The 16,863-nt window shown below is 41.8% G+C and overlaps 1 protein-coding gene across 6 annotated transcripts in view; it reads right to left on the reverse strand.

Annotated features, from left to right (window-relative positions):
* Positions 1-3,078: 3,078 nt before the first annotated feature.
* hipk2 (homeodomain interacting protein kinase 2) overlaps positions 3,079-16,863 on the reverse strand; it is a 63,446-nt gene continuing 49,661 nt past the window's right edge. For 2 of the 6 annotated variants that reach the window (XM_085914519.1, XM_085914521.1), the window contains 8 exons: positions 15,868-15,997; positions 15,255-15,376; positions 12,162-12,292; positions 10,544-10,726; positions 10,144-10,467; positions 9,345-9,589; positions 9,093-9,247; positions 3,079-8,728 (listed from right to left, as the gene is read on the reverse strand). In XM_085914519.1, coding sequence (XP_085770645.1) covers positions 8,264-8,728; positions 9,093-9,247; positions 9,345-9,589; positions 10,144-10,467; positions 10,544-10,726; positions 12,162-12,292; positions 15,255-15,376; positions 15,868-15,997 — 1,755 coding nt within the window. In that variant the 3' untranslated portion in view covers positions 3,079-8,263. Of the gene's footprint in view, positions 8,729-9,092; positions 9,248-9,344; positions 9,590-10,143; positions 10,468-10,543; positions 10,727-12,161; positions 12,293-15,254; positions 15,377-15,867; positions 16,094-16,863 lie in introns of all 6 variants that reach the window. The other 4 variants (XM_085914517.1, XM_085914522.1, XM_085914520.1 and 1 more) reach the window with 3 other exon arrangements.

Here is a 16,863-nt window from a genome sequence, read left to right on the forward strand (position 1 = left end):
GAGCGTCTTTGTGTCACAATAATGCGACCAGTGCGGTGCAGTTCCGCGGTCGGTGACGCGCTACGGTTGCGCGTTCGGCGGTGCGCTGCAGTTGCGCGATTGGACAAAATTAAGCTCCCTGCCCACTGAGGTCCACTTAAATTTGGGAAAGGCCACTAGGACTTTCAAAACATTATCAAAATTTTAGCACCGCTCTATCACAATAATGCGACCAGCGCGGTGCAGTTGCGCGGTCCGCGACATGCGCGTTCGGCGGTGCGATGCAGTTGATTGGACAAAATGCGCAAATGAAAAAATGCTGAAAAAAGGCAATTTTTTTTGCCAGGAACGGATTATTTTCTTTTTTCATTATTTTTAATGGGAAAACATAATAATAATAATAATAATAATAATAAATTATATTTATAACGCACTTTATATTCGGAGGAATCTCAAAGTGCTACATGGCAAGTAAAAACAAGAATAAAAAGCAAGGACAAGTATAAAACAACTGGACGACAACCAGGATATAAAAACAGGAATTACAGTAATGCCAAATTAAAGAAGTGAGTTTTAAGTCCGGTTTTGAAAGAGTCAGTGGATTGGGGTGCTCTTAGGTGGTCGGGGAGGGAGTTCCACAGTGTGGGGGCTGCATGGCAGAAGGCCCGGTCGCCCATGGTACGCAGCTTGGTGTTGGGGACATAGAGAAGGTGAGAATTGGATGAGCGGAGGTTTCGGGTGGCAGATTTGGGGGCAAGGAGTTCTTTGAGGTATGGGGGAGCATGTCCGAGGATGCACTGGTGAGTGAGGAGGGCGATCTTATAATTTATTCGGAATTTGATGGGGAGCCAGTGCAGAGAACGGAGGATGGGTGTGATGTGGTCGCTTTTCCGCACCCTCATCAGGATCCTAGCAGCGCAGTTTTGAATGTACTGGAGCCTCTGGAGGCTCTTGCTAGGGATCCCGATGAGGAGTGCGTTACAGTAGTCTAGCCTGGAGGAGACAAAGGCGTGGACAAGTTTCTCAGCATCTGTCAGGGTAAGTGTGGGGCGGAGTTTGGAAATGTTCCTGAGGTGGAAGAAGGAGGTTTTGCAGATGTGTTTTATGTGTGACTCTAGGTTGAGTTGAGAGTCCAGTATCACACCCAGGTCGGTGACAGTGGCTGAGAGGGGGATTGTGTGACCGGCGAATGAGATGCTTGTGATTGGGCAGGTATGGATCTGATGGGAAGTGCCAAATAACATGGCTTGGGTTTTATCGCTGTTGACTTGTAGGAAGCTGAGATTCATCCACGCCTTTATCTCCTCCAGACACAGTGAGAGGATGGATGAGGGAGATGGATGAGGCTGGGTTGCAGAGGGTGGGGGGTTGAGTTTGAGGTATAGCTGGGTGTCGTCCGCGTAACAGTGATATGAGATGCCGAACTTCCTGATTATATTGCCAAGGGGTAGCATGTAGAAAATGAAGAGGGTAGGACCGAGTACAGATCCCTGGGGGACACCGGAGGTGACTGTGTGTGTGTCTGATTTTTTCCCTCCCAGGGAAACGTACTCGGTTCGGTTCGAGAGGTAGGACTGAAGCCAGGATAGAGCAGTGCCAGAGAATCCAGTGGAGTGAAGTTGGTTAAGGAGGATGTTGTGGTGGACAGTGTCAAATGCAGCGGACAGATCCAACAAAATGAGGAGTGACGAGGAGCCTGCATCGGCAGCCATGAGAAGGTCGTTGGTGACCCTAACAAGGGCTGTTTCGGTGCTGTGGCCAGAGCGAAAACCGGATTGAAATTTCTCAGCGATGTTATTGCGGGTGAGATGGGCGTGAAGTTGGGCTGCTACCACTTTTTCCAGAACCTTGGAGAGAAATGGGAGGTTTGATATTGGCCTGTAGTTGGCAAGGTTGTCCGGGTCAAGCGAGGGTTTTTTGAGCAGGGGGGTAATAATGGCTGTCTTCAATGCAGGGGGTACAGAGCCAGACTGGAGTGAGAGGTTGATGACATTGGTTATTAGGGGACTGATAGCTGAGATTTGATGTTTAATGAGGGCTGTGGGGAAAGGGTCCAGGGCACATGTGGAGGGTTTCATCTTTTTGATGATGTCCTCTACCTCCGACTGCAAAATAGGGGAGAAACAGCGGAGAGGCTGGACTGACCCAGGTGGAAGGAAGGGGAGTGGAGGTGAAGTGGAGGGGCCAGAAGAGGAGAGGAGCTGGGTGCGAATGTTGTCAACCTTAGCGGTAAAGAAGGTCATGAAGTTATTGCACACTACCTCTGAGGATTCCGTTGGAGTGGTGGGTTGGGGTTTGAGAAAGTGGTTGATGGTTGAAAATAGCTGTTTTGAGTTTCCAGGGGTATTGTTTATGATGTTGGAGTAGAACTGGGCACGTGCAATCCCAAGGGCTTTTGAGTAGGCCTTCTGATGTTCTTTATAGGCCTGTTTGTGCACGGTCAGACCTGAGGCATTGAGACGACGCTCCAGGATGCGTCCAGTTGACTTCATCAGCCGCAGCTCACTGGTGTACCAGGGGGCTGAGCGTGAAAAAGTGACTGTTTTGTTTTTTATGGGGGCGTGGATACCTAGAAGTTTGGCCAAAGAGTTATTGTAATGATCCACTGCCTTGCTGACTGATGGAAAGGTCGCGGAGGAGGAGGAGAGAAGCAGGAGGTCCTGTGCTAAAGTGTCTTGGTTGATGTATTTGAAATTTCTGAAAGAGATTTGCCGCTTGGGTTTGGAGAGGGGGCGTGGGAAAGGCAGTTCCATTTGAATAAGTTTGTGGTCAGACACACCAACCTCGTGAACTTGTAGGTTGCTTATGGCCGATGAGGAAATGACAAGGTCAAGTGTATGCCCTTTGTCATGGGTCAGTATTCCAAAACATGATTTGGAATTCGATCATTTCACTTCTCGAACAGCCTTCTGGAACGGATTGTGGTCGAAAACCGAGGCTCCACTGTACATGCATTTTCATGTACAGTGAAATGATTTGTTTCCATTCATATAATCCAATAAATCATGGCCTCTTTTGTTCATATTAGCTTTGTGGTTATTCAAACAATTCCAGATTTTACACGGATTAAATAAAATTGTGAATAAAACAAGATCACCATTTTTAATGAATACTTTTTGTGATATTTTTATTTAGTGGTATGCTTTGATCTCATACAGGACGAACCAAGGCAACAAGAATTCTACCTGTGCTAAGAGATCCATGCTCGTCTGCCAGCTATCAAACCCTGGAACATATATAAAGTACAAGCAACATCAACCCCAGAAACATATAAAAACTACGCGCAAGATACTCATGTGACTTAACAGTTTATTGTAAATCCAAGACAAAGTGTGATTACATTTCTCCACATATACAATATGCATATGTGAGCATACAAATTGTCATTAATAACTCGATTCACCTCGGAGACCGAAAAAATGATCAAAAGTAACAGTGAATAACAAGCTATAACATAGTTTACCAGATTGCGCCCCCCCCCCATTCTTATCCTACTGTTAGTAAAGAGGACATTTCAAATAACTAGTCTTCTATTGGACCAATACAATTAGTTTCCCATAGCCTAGTAGAAATCCACTCCATTTTTCTACAACGAAAATGATTAACAGAAGCACACAATGTCATAATAGTAACACAAGCGCTTAGTAGCAACTGGTTAGGGTGTTTTAATTAATCCTTCTCATTGTCATTATATTCATTTAAACACTCTATAAAGCCAGTAAAGTATCCATCCTAATCACATACTTAATTAGAACACGCTAGAGAGCAGGGCATACACAGAGCACTACGTCAACAAATAATAATAATCATGATAATAAAAAATAATGAGACAGCATATTCAAATAAACAATTAAAAAACAATAAAAAGAGAAGTGTACAAGGAAATACTGCAACACACATAAACTTTCAAACTGAATTATTTCAATTCTTGGACAAAAATGGGTTTTCTCAAGTAGCTTATAATGAATTGTGTGTACCGCTCTTGGGGTTGGTCATCATTTTTGTCTTATAACAGCACCCTAATATGTCTTCCATTTGTAAATAAGTACTTAGTTTCACTTAAAATTTCACTTTGGTAACTTTTTAAACATGATTTAAACACTATCATTGCCTTTTTTTTTTAGAGGGGGGTTAACATGGTTTTAAAATGTAGATTAAAATCATGAATTTTTAATTCTGGATTGCAAATTATAACTAACCCACACAAGATTCAATCTAAAACAAATAGGGTCTCTGACTGAAGAAAAATGAAAACATATTAGACACTACAAGCACTTAAAATTGCAGTATTCGCAACTTTCCCAATTTAAATGATAACATGTTAATTGTGTGACATATAATGCCATCCCCATTGGAATGTTTTTCAGTGTTTCACCAAACATTTATACGTGAAAATTTTGACAAATTAAATGGAGGTAAGCCAAGCTTTATAAAAAAAAAAAAAAAAGTGAAATACTGCCTTCCAGAAGTTTCTCAAATTTAAATCACACTTAAAAACTTTGGAGTTTGGCAGTACTAACCAAACAGGACTATGCTCAATTTAACATAATTTGCACACTACTTAAGCACATTTTGGTAATCATAAGGTCACTCGTCCTACGTCGATGCTCTCACATTTGTCATCCCCACTTTCTTATATAATAGAACACAAAACATTGGTTATGTGAAACAAAATGATGGACAACAAACAGCGTCATACACAATTATCTTCCACAATGTCTTAGCTGGCTATAGAACTTGAGAAAATATAGAACCTCTAATCACAAGGATAGTGATATTGTACATATTTCACAAATGCGCTTTTTCTGAAGACTGGGTGTATAATTATTGCAAAATTGACATATAAATATCCAAAGCTATTTCGGACGTCAAATGTGACACATACATACATATTGTGCATGTATTCATGCTTTTAAAGGTGTTGTTGGTCACTTTGTTTTTAAATTGATTCTCCCCATTGTACTGCATAACTTAGTTTGCAAAAAACATCGCATAAATGGCAATCAAATTCGTAGGTCAAATTATTAACTTCATTTATATATTTGGGAGACATACGGGGAGGGAAAAACAAAAATCCAGAATTCAGATTATGCTCTGTAAAATGGCTGTTAGAGCTGGTCCTGTTGAAATGTCCAGAAAAGCACTTGAAAGCATTTCAACATGAAATCAGCATTATTGCAAGACTGAGAGTGTCTTACAGTGGCTGTGTGACCTCTTTGGTGGGAGAAGCAGAACGTTTTAACAGGGAATTCAACGGAAAAGAGGTGGGCTGGGGTGGGGACAGCAGTCGAGCAAACCAAACGCCAAATCCCCGCAAGCAGTGGAATGTTTCAGTAGTCTGTTTCATAACAATTTCAATGGATCTCCCTTTTGTATGTGTGCTCATGGCTCAAATGGCCTTTAGGATGGCAGATGTTATAAAAGGAACCAAAAGAGAGTAGGGTAATATATTAACAAATGGTTCACCAGCAACATAGTTTGCATTCTGGAACTAGTGGTGGTCTGAAGAGATTGTTGAGGAAGAAAGTACAAGGACGAAGGTTTCTTGAAAGAATGGTTTACCTTTGACCCAAAGAGTGGTCCTCAAATGATAAATGTCCCATATGAAGTCCCATTTGATGATTGACAATTTTTCTCGCCTCCAATGAAGAGTAAATATAGTAGAAGACAGAGACAGAATCGAAACACACACTCAGATAAAACATCCACAAGAATTATTGCAACAATCTCTAAACAAAACAAACACATGTACAGCCATGTAAAAAAAGTTCAAATATTGTTAAATAATAATAAAAGAATCACATCAAATGCAAGTACTATGGTGTGTAGGATAAAGAAGAGAAAGCTTTCACTAAACCAGCACGTGTTCTCATGCGGCCGCTGTGGACTGTATGTATCGTCAGCTATAAGAAATTTAAGTTACTAAATTAAGCAGCAAATTCAAGCGACAGCCCTGTTGATTCTCAATGAGTTTATCCCAATCGGCTAGGTGGTGTACCTGCTTTGCGCTGAACTTGTTTCAACTTTGCCCTTCCAGGTGTATGCAACCCTTCTAGTCACAATATCCTACAGTAGGATCCCGTCGGATAATGTGACTGACAGCATTTAAAGGGTTCATGTCGAGTTAAACATGGCCAATCAGGCTCCTGCCAACCAATCAGCCTCAGTGTTACTATCAACCTGCTCAGTGCCAACTTGTTACCATTGTACAATTCCAAAGATAGAGTTTCCTTCACTCTCTATCTAAACAAACCAGTGCTTAAAAACCAACGACCCCCGCCCCACCCCAACCCTTCACTTGTGTCTATACAGTACCCTTCCATACTTCATCTCTTGGCTGCAGCTGTATCTCTCCGCCTGCATGATTCCGTCCCACAACCATGGCACAATCACTTTCTGTCAGGCCCCCCAATTCTTAATAAATAAATTAAAAAAATATAACCAGGGAAAAACAAACACAAACCATATTTAATCATTTGAAATTGATAGTTGATTAGAATTATTATATTGTAGATAATGTAAGAACAAACCTAGTTCGTATGAAAGGATGCAAAAATTGTGTTTGCTCAGAATATTTCGGAACAATTCAAAATGTACAAATGAAAAATATTTTGAATGATGGATGTGTTTTTTTCCTTTGCCACTGTCTTGTGTCATTTCCAGCTAAAAGATACTCATTCAACAGAAAATACAATTATTTCAACGCAAATTTGGCCATGCGACAGGGTTAGGAGTAGTAAATAGCAAATAGTAGCATATCAGTGTTTATTTTTTCTATTACAATCAACTACTTTTCAGTGATGTTTGATTATAAACAATCAACTAAATAATTTTGAGAACATGCTATGACAGCTACATCACATACGTTATTTGCATTTTAATTCAGAACGACACTAGAAGAACTACCATGAATATTAATGACTTTGGTAAATACCCCTGGCAAGTTATCTCATGCACACATGAGAAAAGAGCTCAGCTCCATCAACCCAATAAAATGACATGAATCACCCTCATCTGAAGTACGCTGTCTTTCGGGACCACACAGAAGCAGTGGGAGCAAAGCGTACACCTGGAAGAGGCTTAATGTGTCCTATCACATATCAAAGCAGGACAACACAACTTGCATGACTTTCCAAGCGGAGTAAATCGTGTTGTTGTATCTGTAAGGCACTACGAGGGAACAAAACCTAAAGGAGGTGGACTACACGCATGGCTGACAGTAGCTGACACACGCGCACACACACACACACACACACACACACACACACACACACACACACACACACACACACACACACACACACACACACACACACACACACACACACACACACACACACACACACACACACACACACACACACACACACACACACACACACACACACACTCAATCACGTTGTACATGCCTATGTCATTATAACCACATTGTGCAATCACATTATAAAAGTGGAACAAATTAATCTATTGGTTTGAGGAAAGACAGTTTCTTGATAGTTCTAGAAACAAATGGGTGCAGACTGCTACATTCTATGGATGGGGCCCAGCTAAGACACCTATACCTAAAACTGAAGTCTTGAGAAACACAAAAGAAATATACCTATAAATACATTAGAAAAGTTGACGTCCAAAGTTTCCATTGGAAATATTTCCAGAAGCCTCTGGCTCGTGAAGGTGGAGTGGAAGAAGTTGCTTCTCTTTTTTCTCGACACCAACAGTGTGGAAATATTAAGACAGTTCAAGGCCATCGATATATATATTTTTTTGTATCTTTGAAGAGCAGCAGGTTTCCGTATTTCACCTTCTCCCAATCATTTTGGGATTCCGAACTTCCAGTCTGTAACCCCTGTTCAGCAGTCCCTTCCCACAGTTAAGATGGGCAAATAAGAGAAAAAAAAAAAGTCTGAAATCCTGCACTGTCCAAAAACAATTCAAACTTCCCTGTAAAACTAATGGGACATTACTTTCCAAATGAAGTCGAGCAAAAAGAGATCAAACAAAACAAAGGCTGGCCCTTTTAGGAGAAAACCAATTAAAAGAAATCACCTTGAAATGTAACGTTCTAATCTAACTCTCGAGCTGTCTATCCCTTAGAGAGGAACTGTGAATCTTTTTTTTTTCCTTCTTTTTCTCCATCATATCTTCCACTCATATGGGGCGGTTGGATGAGGATTGCAAAGTCCTCGGTGTCTGTTCACTAGAGAAGTTGAGGGTCTGTCGATAGGGCTCAGGGCGGTTGGTGTGTGGAAGCAGCAGTGCCAGGTCAGCCTCTTCAGTGTCTTCTCTAGAGGTAAGGGTACTGGTTGACCTTGGTGGGGCTCAGTGGGTATCCAGTGTAGACGGTGGAGGCAGGCGAGGCGCTTATGTAGGCCTGGTGGGCAAAGTGGGCCTGGTACTGGCTGTGGTGGAGGGTAGGTGAGGGCAGTACACGGTGGCCCATGCTGACTGGAACCTGGTGGACAATGCTTGGCGGATAGCTCCCGTGCTGGACCGTGTGGCGTGCCGAGCCCTGTGACGCTACCAGGTGAGCCACTGTCCCGCTGGAGCCCAGAGCGGCGGGGCCCGTGTACGTGTATAAGTGAGGCTGGCTGGAGAGGTGTGTGGCAGCCAAGTGCGGGTGCACGTTGCCCGTGTGGGAGGGACTGTTGTGATGGAAGCTATATGGGGCCTGAGTGGCTATGGTGGGGGCGATGTAGGCCTGCTGGCGGCGATGACCTCCGTTTCGGTCTGCTACCATATGCTGCTGGGCCTGGAGGAGAGGGCGAAAGATGACACCATGGCAAAGTTGCTTTTTCTGATCATGTGTCAGAGCTCACGGAGAGCCTTCAAGCAGGGCCTTCAAAAGGGTTATATTGGAATCACAGACTTTACCAAAATGTCCTGATAAGGCACAAAGGTTTTTTAAAGGATTTCACGACCTGATTAATTTACCTGAATGCATGGTCGTGAACAAAAACAGTGTAGCAGATTGGGCATCCTCCGAGTAAGTATATGCTATACTGTATGTGAACCTGTACCATACGAGCGTCTCAATTCTCAGACGTGTGTGTACATATGTGACTATATGTAAATATATTTACAGTAGTGCCATGTCGTTTTCTGCGTCTTTATACCTGACTGAGATTAAGAGGCTGCTGCTGGAGGGGGTGTAGCCCTGAGCGCTGCTGTCTGTACGATGCAGTCACACCACCTGGGATGTGAGTGTTGCCGGAAAGCATTCCATTGGAGGATTTGAATTTGTAAGCGGAATTCTGATGATTCATTGTATCTGCGCAGAGGGAGGCAAAAACCTGCGTCATTAAGAATAGCTACTGCGACATCTTTCGAGAAACGTGAGGGTGTCGTGAGGTGACTTGACATGTTACCTGGCATCAAACGTTCACGCTCATTCACAACCTCGCTGGTTTGAGTTTTAAGAGGGGGGATGATGATTGTGCGCGGGTTGCCGTTGTTGTAGTTATCCAGTAAAGTGGTCTTTGTGTCAAAGCTGTTGTTGTTATTGGCGGGTCGGGACTCCACAGTGTAAGGGCTGTTGCTGGAACAGTCGGTGTCAGGTGAATCATGGACAGTCACACAGCTGATCACATTCTTCCTTTGCTTCGAAGATGAGCTAGAGGAAATACAATAGAACAGAAAGTTAGGCTACCAAGTCTTATGTACAAGTGATAAATACGGAGATCTGAAATACTAGAGGGTATATGTAGAAAGTATTTTATTATGATAGCAAACTGTAACTTCAATAATTATAATAATGCTCTGACAGGCAATCAAAAGAAAACAATATTACAGCTCTTGTATTGGATCATATTAGATTGGGCAAGTATACCCAAAGAGCACAGTATTGTAATTGCAATAAAAGAACATCAATATATCATTGAGAATTTCTAAATGATAAGAACAACATTGAAATAGCTTTAATTCATGACATCAGGGTGGCCCAGTAAAAGAAAACAGCAGCATTGTGTGCTCTAAGATTCACGTTGCAATTGCGGGAAATAGCTTCGCCTCTTCTCAGTTAATGGTAGACTTTGAAAATTTTGTAATGGCTATAATCAAATGTGCCCAATTTCACCTAATACACACAATTTTCAAAAGCAGCACTTGCAGCAATAAGGAAAACATAATCATAGCAATTATTAAATTTCTTCCAAAGACAGCACTGACCCATTATTTTGTTTGTGGTCATCTTCCTCATCTGTGTCACTACTTATGGTGATGATGCTGACCGCAGGACTTGGTGTGTCAGGGATGATGATGGTTTGTCTGGGGACGTGGTGCTGGTGTGGATGGCTGCGGGTGGTGCTGGAAGCCAGCTCAGCCTCAATAGTCCCCCAGCCACCTTCCCCACAGCCCTGCGGTAGAGGGCAAATGGAGGCTGAGCTGTTCTGGAGCACGGCGCATCGTGGGGGCGTGTTCTCCTTCACCCTCTTGGAACGCTGCGGTGACAGCACCGCCTGGGTGGATGATACTTCGTAGGCGGAATTGTTCCTTTAAGGCAGAAAGACAGAATTAGAAGTGGGCATCAAAAACATACATACAAACATATATATGTGATAACACACACCTGGCAGAATTTTGATGGTGTTTGCTCTTTTTGGAAGATGAGTTATTATTGGACGAGGGTTGCCTCATAACATGTGCCACTCCGACATTGAGCGTCTGGTTGGATGGTAAAGTGACGTGGCCAGCCAACAAGGCTGGCTGCTGCATGATGGGATTGTAATGGCTGCCATGAGGGTGGGAATTCCTGTAGCAGAAAAACAGTTCTCAAATAAGACTGTTAAAAGAAGAGCACGGAAAGGATACTGCCACAGACAAAAACGTTACGCCTGCAAAAGCATACTGACATATGGAATTGAATATTTTTTACAAATACTTCTTAGCTAGTCAGACATAACATAAAAACAGAAAATAACAGATTTAGAAAAGTAAACTTTTTATTTTAAAATTGTACAATTCTTTGCCCCTTTTATCTACTGAAATCGCTAATATTTTCATATAAACATGCATTTGAAAGTTAAAGTTAATTTCACAAATACTCTCTTATATGCATACATAACTGAAAAGTCATAAGCAGATCTAGTTTAATACAAGAAGCCTGTACAGTACACATAATGTGCCGTAGTATTTTCTTCCCCTCATGAGCCAGCAGATGTCAGTAGCAACTTTTTAAAAACCAGGACAAGATTATTAGAGGGAATAAGTGAGTTACAGAGCAGAAAGGGAGGGCAGCGGAGCTGTCACCAGCTGTGGAGTGATAGCTCTGCAGAGGAAGTGCGACACTTTCTTGATTGTCTCTAATTGTAGCTACTTGGGAGTGGAGGGAGAAGAAGCAAGCCAGGAGAAGAGGAGGTACCTTGTGGGGAACTGGGGAGGGTGGTCACGGATGGACATTTGAGAATGAGTCTAAACATACAGGACCCTCGAAACTCTGCATATACAGATTATAAACCTACATCCTACTTTTCTCCTGGCTGAATGCCTTCTTGCATCAGTCCATCCATTTGTTAAGGCATCTCACTGACAGCCATAGCGTTGCTTCATGTTTCTCGTCCATCTCCCTGGGGTGAATCTGCACTTATAAACGCACTTGTGTTCTTATGTTCTGAGCTGTCGGGGAAATATTGACTACTCTAGCACTTTTTCATCTTCTTATATTACTTTGGGACATCTAACAGCAGTGAACACTATTATGTGTTTGATAGTTGTCAACATTCGGAAAGTAATCAAAGTTTGGAGATACTTTTTCATGTAATTCAAGAGAAGGTGTGACCTGCCTGCCAAAAACATGTTTGCTGAGGGCCACAGTTTGGGTGACAAAAGAACAGAACATTTCTGGGAAATTCCAGGTAAATTGTTGCCAAGAAGTTCACCTTGGGGATTTTGGAAGTATGATTAAAAACAGACAGACAGTGCAAAAATAATGTATTTTTTTGCATTGGTCTATTTGTGAAAACACAACGTAAATGTCTTACAATGAACAACAGGAAACATGAACGAACAATTGTTTTGTAATGTGAGGGAAAATTCATAGCACAATGAGCCCTGTGTAAGTAGCATGCTGGTTTAATGAAACTGAGGGATGTTTTAAAGTAACCGGAACATTTGCACATTTTTAGTGTATTTATGAAATTATTATAAAATCCCAGATTTAGTAAGATTTAGGCATTGATATTGTTTACCTCCAGTTGGTGAGAGGCTGTGTGCTGCTCATTGAGTCAGGAATGACGGCAGCGTGCTGAACTGAGGTGTGAGTGAGCTGCTGCCAGGCTGGAGGCAGCAGGATCTGCTGGGTGCCGCTGGGCCAAGCCTGCTGAGGTAGGAAGAGACACAATAGGGAGTGAAAACAAAGGGGGGGTCAAATGGAAAGAGGAGATTAAAAAGACAATAAAGGAAGACACATTCATCTATTGAGAAAAGTTGATGCAGAAACATGAATACATGATATATTTGGATGATTCGTTTTAAGGGTGTGATAAATCAAAGAATCCCACTGATGGTAAAGCAACAAAATTGGTCTCAAGAGGTAAGACCGGGACTTTATGAAGAACTTTTGCTTGGGGTCTTGGTGTGTGTATGTGCATCCACCTGGGATAGAAGATGATTTAGTAAAGAGTTTAGTTTTTAGATGGTGAAAGCATCTACAAACCCAGTGTTTAAAATGTGAAAAACACAATGATTTGTTAATCCTTAGTCGTTGTGTATTTAATTGAACACACAACAAATATAAGAAATTTAACGTTCAAACAGCTCTTTTTTTTTGTTTTGGGCAACATTTCCACGTCTCCAATTGAAAATATGTGCATCAATATTTGGGGGGAAAAAAAGAGTTTCAACATTAAATATCTTGTCTTTGCAGTGTATTTGATTAAATGCATCTTAAAAAGGATTTCTTAATTAGATAACTCTAGTTCTTTACTTTTTACACAACACAATACTGTCCCAACTGGAATTGAGATTTGTATTTTGTATCCATAAAGGAAAAGAGAAACAGGCGTTGCGTGTGGATGTGTGTATGCGTGCGTGCATGTCTGCCTACGTGAGCGTGATACTTCGTGTAAGACTAATAGTTTAATGCAGTTCTATTGATTAGTACTTGGATGCCGGGGTAGATGAATTGTTCATTTAATACCACTTACACATCTATTTACAAGTGCAAGCACATTTAAACAACGTGAAAGGAAGACTCAGAAAAGAGAAAGTAAGAGAGCAGCTAATATACACACAAGACACAATATAGCTAGTGTTTTTTAAATGATAACCCTCAACCTCATCTATTTATTTTGGATACATTTGGCTGAGGATGTTTCCTACATATGTCAAAGTCTGAAATTGCAGAGGGCTTATGCCTCCTCTGTCATTTCTGATGGAACATTCCAGCGTTTTTATTTCTAAGACCATTTACCAACATGCCATTATGACAAGCTAATAGATCCATCCATCTGTTACTCCTCCTCTTCTTACTCTCCTCCCACTACTGGCTCTCTACATGCCTTTCTCACCAGACGTCTATGTTGTGTAACCAGCCTGTCTGCCCTGAAATGGTAACCCAGTTAAGAAAACTATTTTTTTTTTTTTTTCTCACAGAGCCCACCGGCACTATCAGCAGCCCGCTGCCTCCCACCTCAGACAAACACTCCCCGGGTGAAAACCCTTTTGTCACTTTGGGGCTCTGAAAGCCATAGCTCTCACTCCCTGATTGTTTCCACATTTTCTGCATTCCTACACCAGATAAAGGTTTTGTTGGTCTTCCTGCTTCACAGCTTTGGGGCCATCTCGGTGTACACCCTTGAATGTTGGGGCATACACTCTAAGAAGTGAGCACAGTGGGCAAGGGGTCACATTGAGGTGTGGGCACAGGTGGGGAGAAAGCAAGCCAGCACCAATCAAACCAAGCCAGCAAGACCTCCCACAGTGAAGCAATAAACGCAGGGATACGCACATACCGGCAGTTATTAAGTGTGCTGCATGTGAGCCCATATAAACCATCTGCTTATGTTAACGACTACCTTGTGCCTTTATTTATAAAGCCAGACTATGAAGTAGGTGCAGACAAGCAGTGTGAGAATCAACAGTTGAAGGACCAATCAATGTAATTTAAATGTAGTGCCTTTTTAGTTTCCCCATAGAAAATCCATTATGTATTCAAGAATTTGGTGAATCTATGAATTATCTGGTCTTTCGATTCAAGCTTCCCCTGACCTCTTAAGGTCCTCTGAGACCTCTAATTCAGAGCGGCTCATTCGAAAGCAACCCTGGAGCTAATCACCATTTGGTATCTGACAGATTAAGGCACCATAGAAACACAGGCATGCTCACATACACACAGACGCACGCACGCACGCACGCACGCACGCGCGCGCGCACACACACACACACACACACACACACACACACACACACACACACACACACACACACACACACACAGACACACACTCAAGGGCATTGCCGCCTGTATGCCTGTCTATTGCATGATTAACAGGAGATAAGGGAGTGCTTCAAACTCCCGAGATTCTCAGAGATATTTAAAGCTCTCCCGGAAATTTCCATAGGGAAAAAGTTGGTGTGGTGATGGAAATGAGAGAATATTTCAAATTCATTCTTAGCGGTATTTCCTATGACATTACATTAACAGGTAAAAGTCATCAACTTCACTGGGCAGAACTGGCTTCTGTGACAGACAGCCTTTCTGTGTGAAAGACTCTTGCCCAGTGCACATCAAAGCATAAGAGAGCAAAGCTGAAGATAGCAAGTGAAGGAAACCAAGAGCGAGGGGGAGACTGATGCACAAAAATGCTTTAACCTAAATACCAGGCCATCAACATTTCTAGCCTTTATCCATAGTATTTTAAGATAAGTGATGGTTTCCAAAACTGTATGCTGGTATTTTTTTCATAAAAATATCAGCAACTGTCAAGCACTTCAATTATTAAATTTACACTGTAAGGACAAACAATATTAAGATACTATGGCATGAAAAAGTTTGGCGTCGAAGATTTCTTGTTCAGCCTTTTCAATCACCCTACAGGACGAACTAAAACAAGATTTGACTGTGAGCTGAGGCCCAAAATCACTGACTTCTAATTTCATGTTTTTCAGAATAATTGGAAAAAAGATGTAAAAAAAATCTTGCAAAAAGTCTTCCCAGAAGTGCAGGAATAATGTAACAGTAACTTTTTATTATCGTCTATTTTAGCCTTCTGAAGGTGGAATGGCCCACTTCTGCCCACATAGTGTATATTAGTATAATTTAAAATTGAATGCCTTTGTACCTGAGTAAGGAGGCCTGGTTGGATCTGCAGAGGCTGGGCAGCAGGGGCTTGCGTCACTATGGGAACAGCATTCTCCATCCGCATGGAGTAACTGTTGTGCTTGGAAGGCGATGCCTGCAGTCCTGTGAAGGAGCAGAAAACAAACAAGATGTCAACAAATTGTAATACAAATGTGTACATTTAGCAACTCATATCATGAGGCAAAAATTTTGTTTTTAATTACGGACAAATAAGTCTATTTTACAGAACATAAATTAAACGATAAATAAATGTCCTTCCTTCAAAGCAAAATTGTTTTTGGGAGCAACTGTGAGGGTGTAAATTAATTTCTTGCCTTAGCTTTCAACTTATCATGGGGTAGTCTTTGATAGGAGCAAACAAAGTAAACATGCCAAAAAGCGCCCATCTTCACACATGGCAGAACACAAAAGCTGATCAAAACAGCATCAATTTTACTAGTTAAAAAAAAATAATAGGTGGAGTCTAACATTAATAGCTACTTTTAAGTGGCCGCTTTAACTTTCCAGATTTCACATAACCACATTGCAAATGTGTGGGGTTTGTCTTAAGATCTCCAAATGCCTCTCATTCTGACAGCTACGGCCTCTTTTACCTTGGAAGCCAGGAGGACAGACGATGAGCGCCTGCTGGAAGGGATCAGGCCGGGCAGCGCAGAGTTGAGGAGCCCCCGTCTGGAGGGGCATGCTCCTTTGGGCCACGGCTGCCAAAGAGGCAGCGGAGGGCTGATAGAGTGCAGATTGGTAATTTAGTATGGAGACATCGGGACTCGCAAAGGAAAGGGTGGAATTGTTGGTGGAGGAGGGAGCCAGGTTGGTGGCCTAAAGGAATGATGGGATCAAAATGAAAAAAAAAAATGAGAGGGTGACAATCATGGGAATAGCAAGTGGAATTGCTTAAAGGTGGGAAAAACAATAAAGAAAAGGAGGCAAAATCACACCTTCAGTCGAAGTTGAATTGCTAGGCATTGATGGAAATCAACAGAAATAATTCAGACTGGGATTTAATGACAGGCAATTAATGCACAAAATATGAAACTCAGTCGGCATAATTGGAGCACCACGTAGTGTTTAAACTCAATCAATATAGTGATGAATAAACATTTTCTTTTTTTTTTTTCTCAGACCAGAATAGTGTGATGCGCAACAGTAGTTCAGCTATAAATAAATTACACGATCAAATGAAGAGACCGCCCCTATACATGCTGCATGTTTCTTTTAAACAATGCAACATTATGCAAGACAAATGTTGCATTCCATTAGTTTGAACGTGTGTTTAAAAAAGATCCCAAATGACAATGAGTTTCTATAATGAGCTGCTAGGAAATTTGTCGTGGACTACAAATCAATATGGCTGACAAGAGTAATTTATCCACCTCCAACAGCCATTCATCAGTTATGTAATCTTCTTCCTCTTGTCCAGCCAATCTTGACCATAAGTAAGACATGTGGAATGCTATACATCCCTCCCTGGACACATCCCAGAATCAAACAAATAATTGCTCAGTTTGTGTACAATATTAGAGTTCCATCCATCAAGTTTTCGCCTTTCCATTATCCATGCATTCTTTGGGTGAAGAGAAATACATAGC

Source organism: Syngnathus leptorhynchus, chromosome 6 (assembly GCF_054491065.1).
Source record: "Syngnathus leptorhynchus isolate UIUO chromosome 6, UIUO_Slep, whole genome shotgun sequence".
Classification (NCBI taxonomy): Eukaryota; Metazoa; Chordata; class Actinopteri; order Syngnathiformes; family Syngnathidae; genus Syngnathus; species Syngnathus leptorhynchus.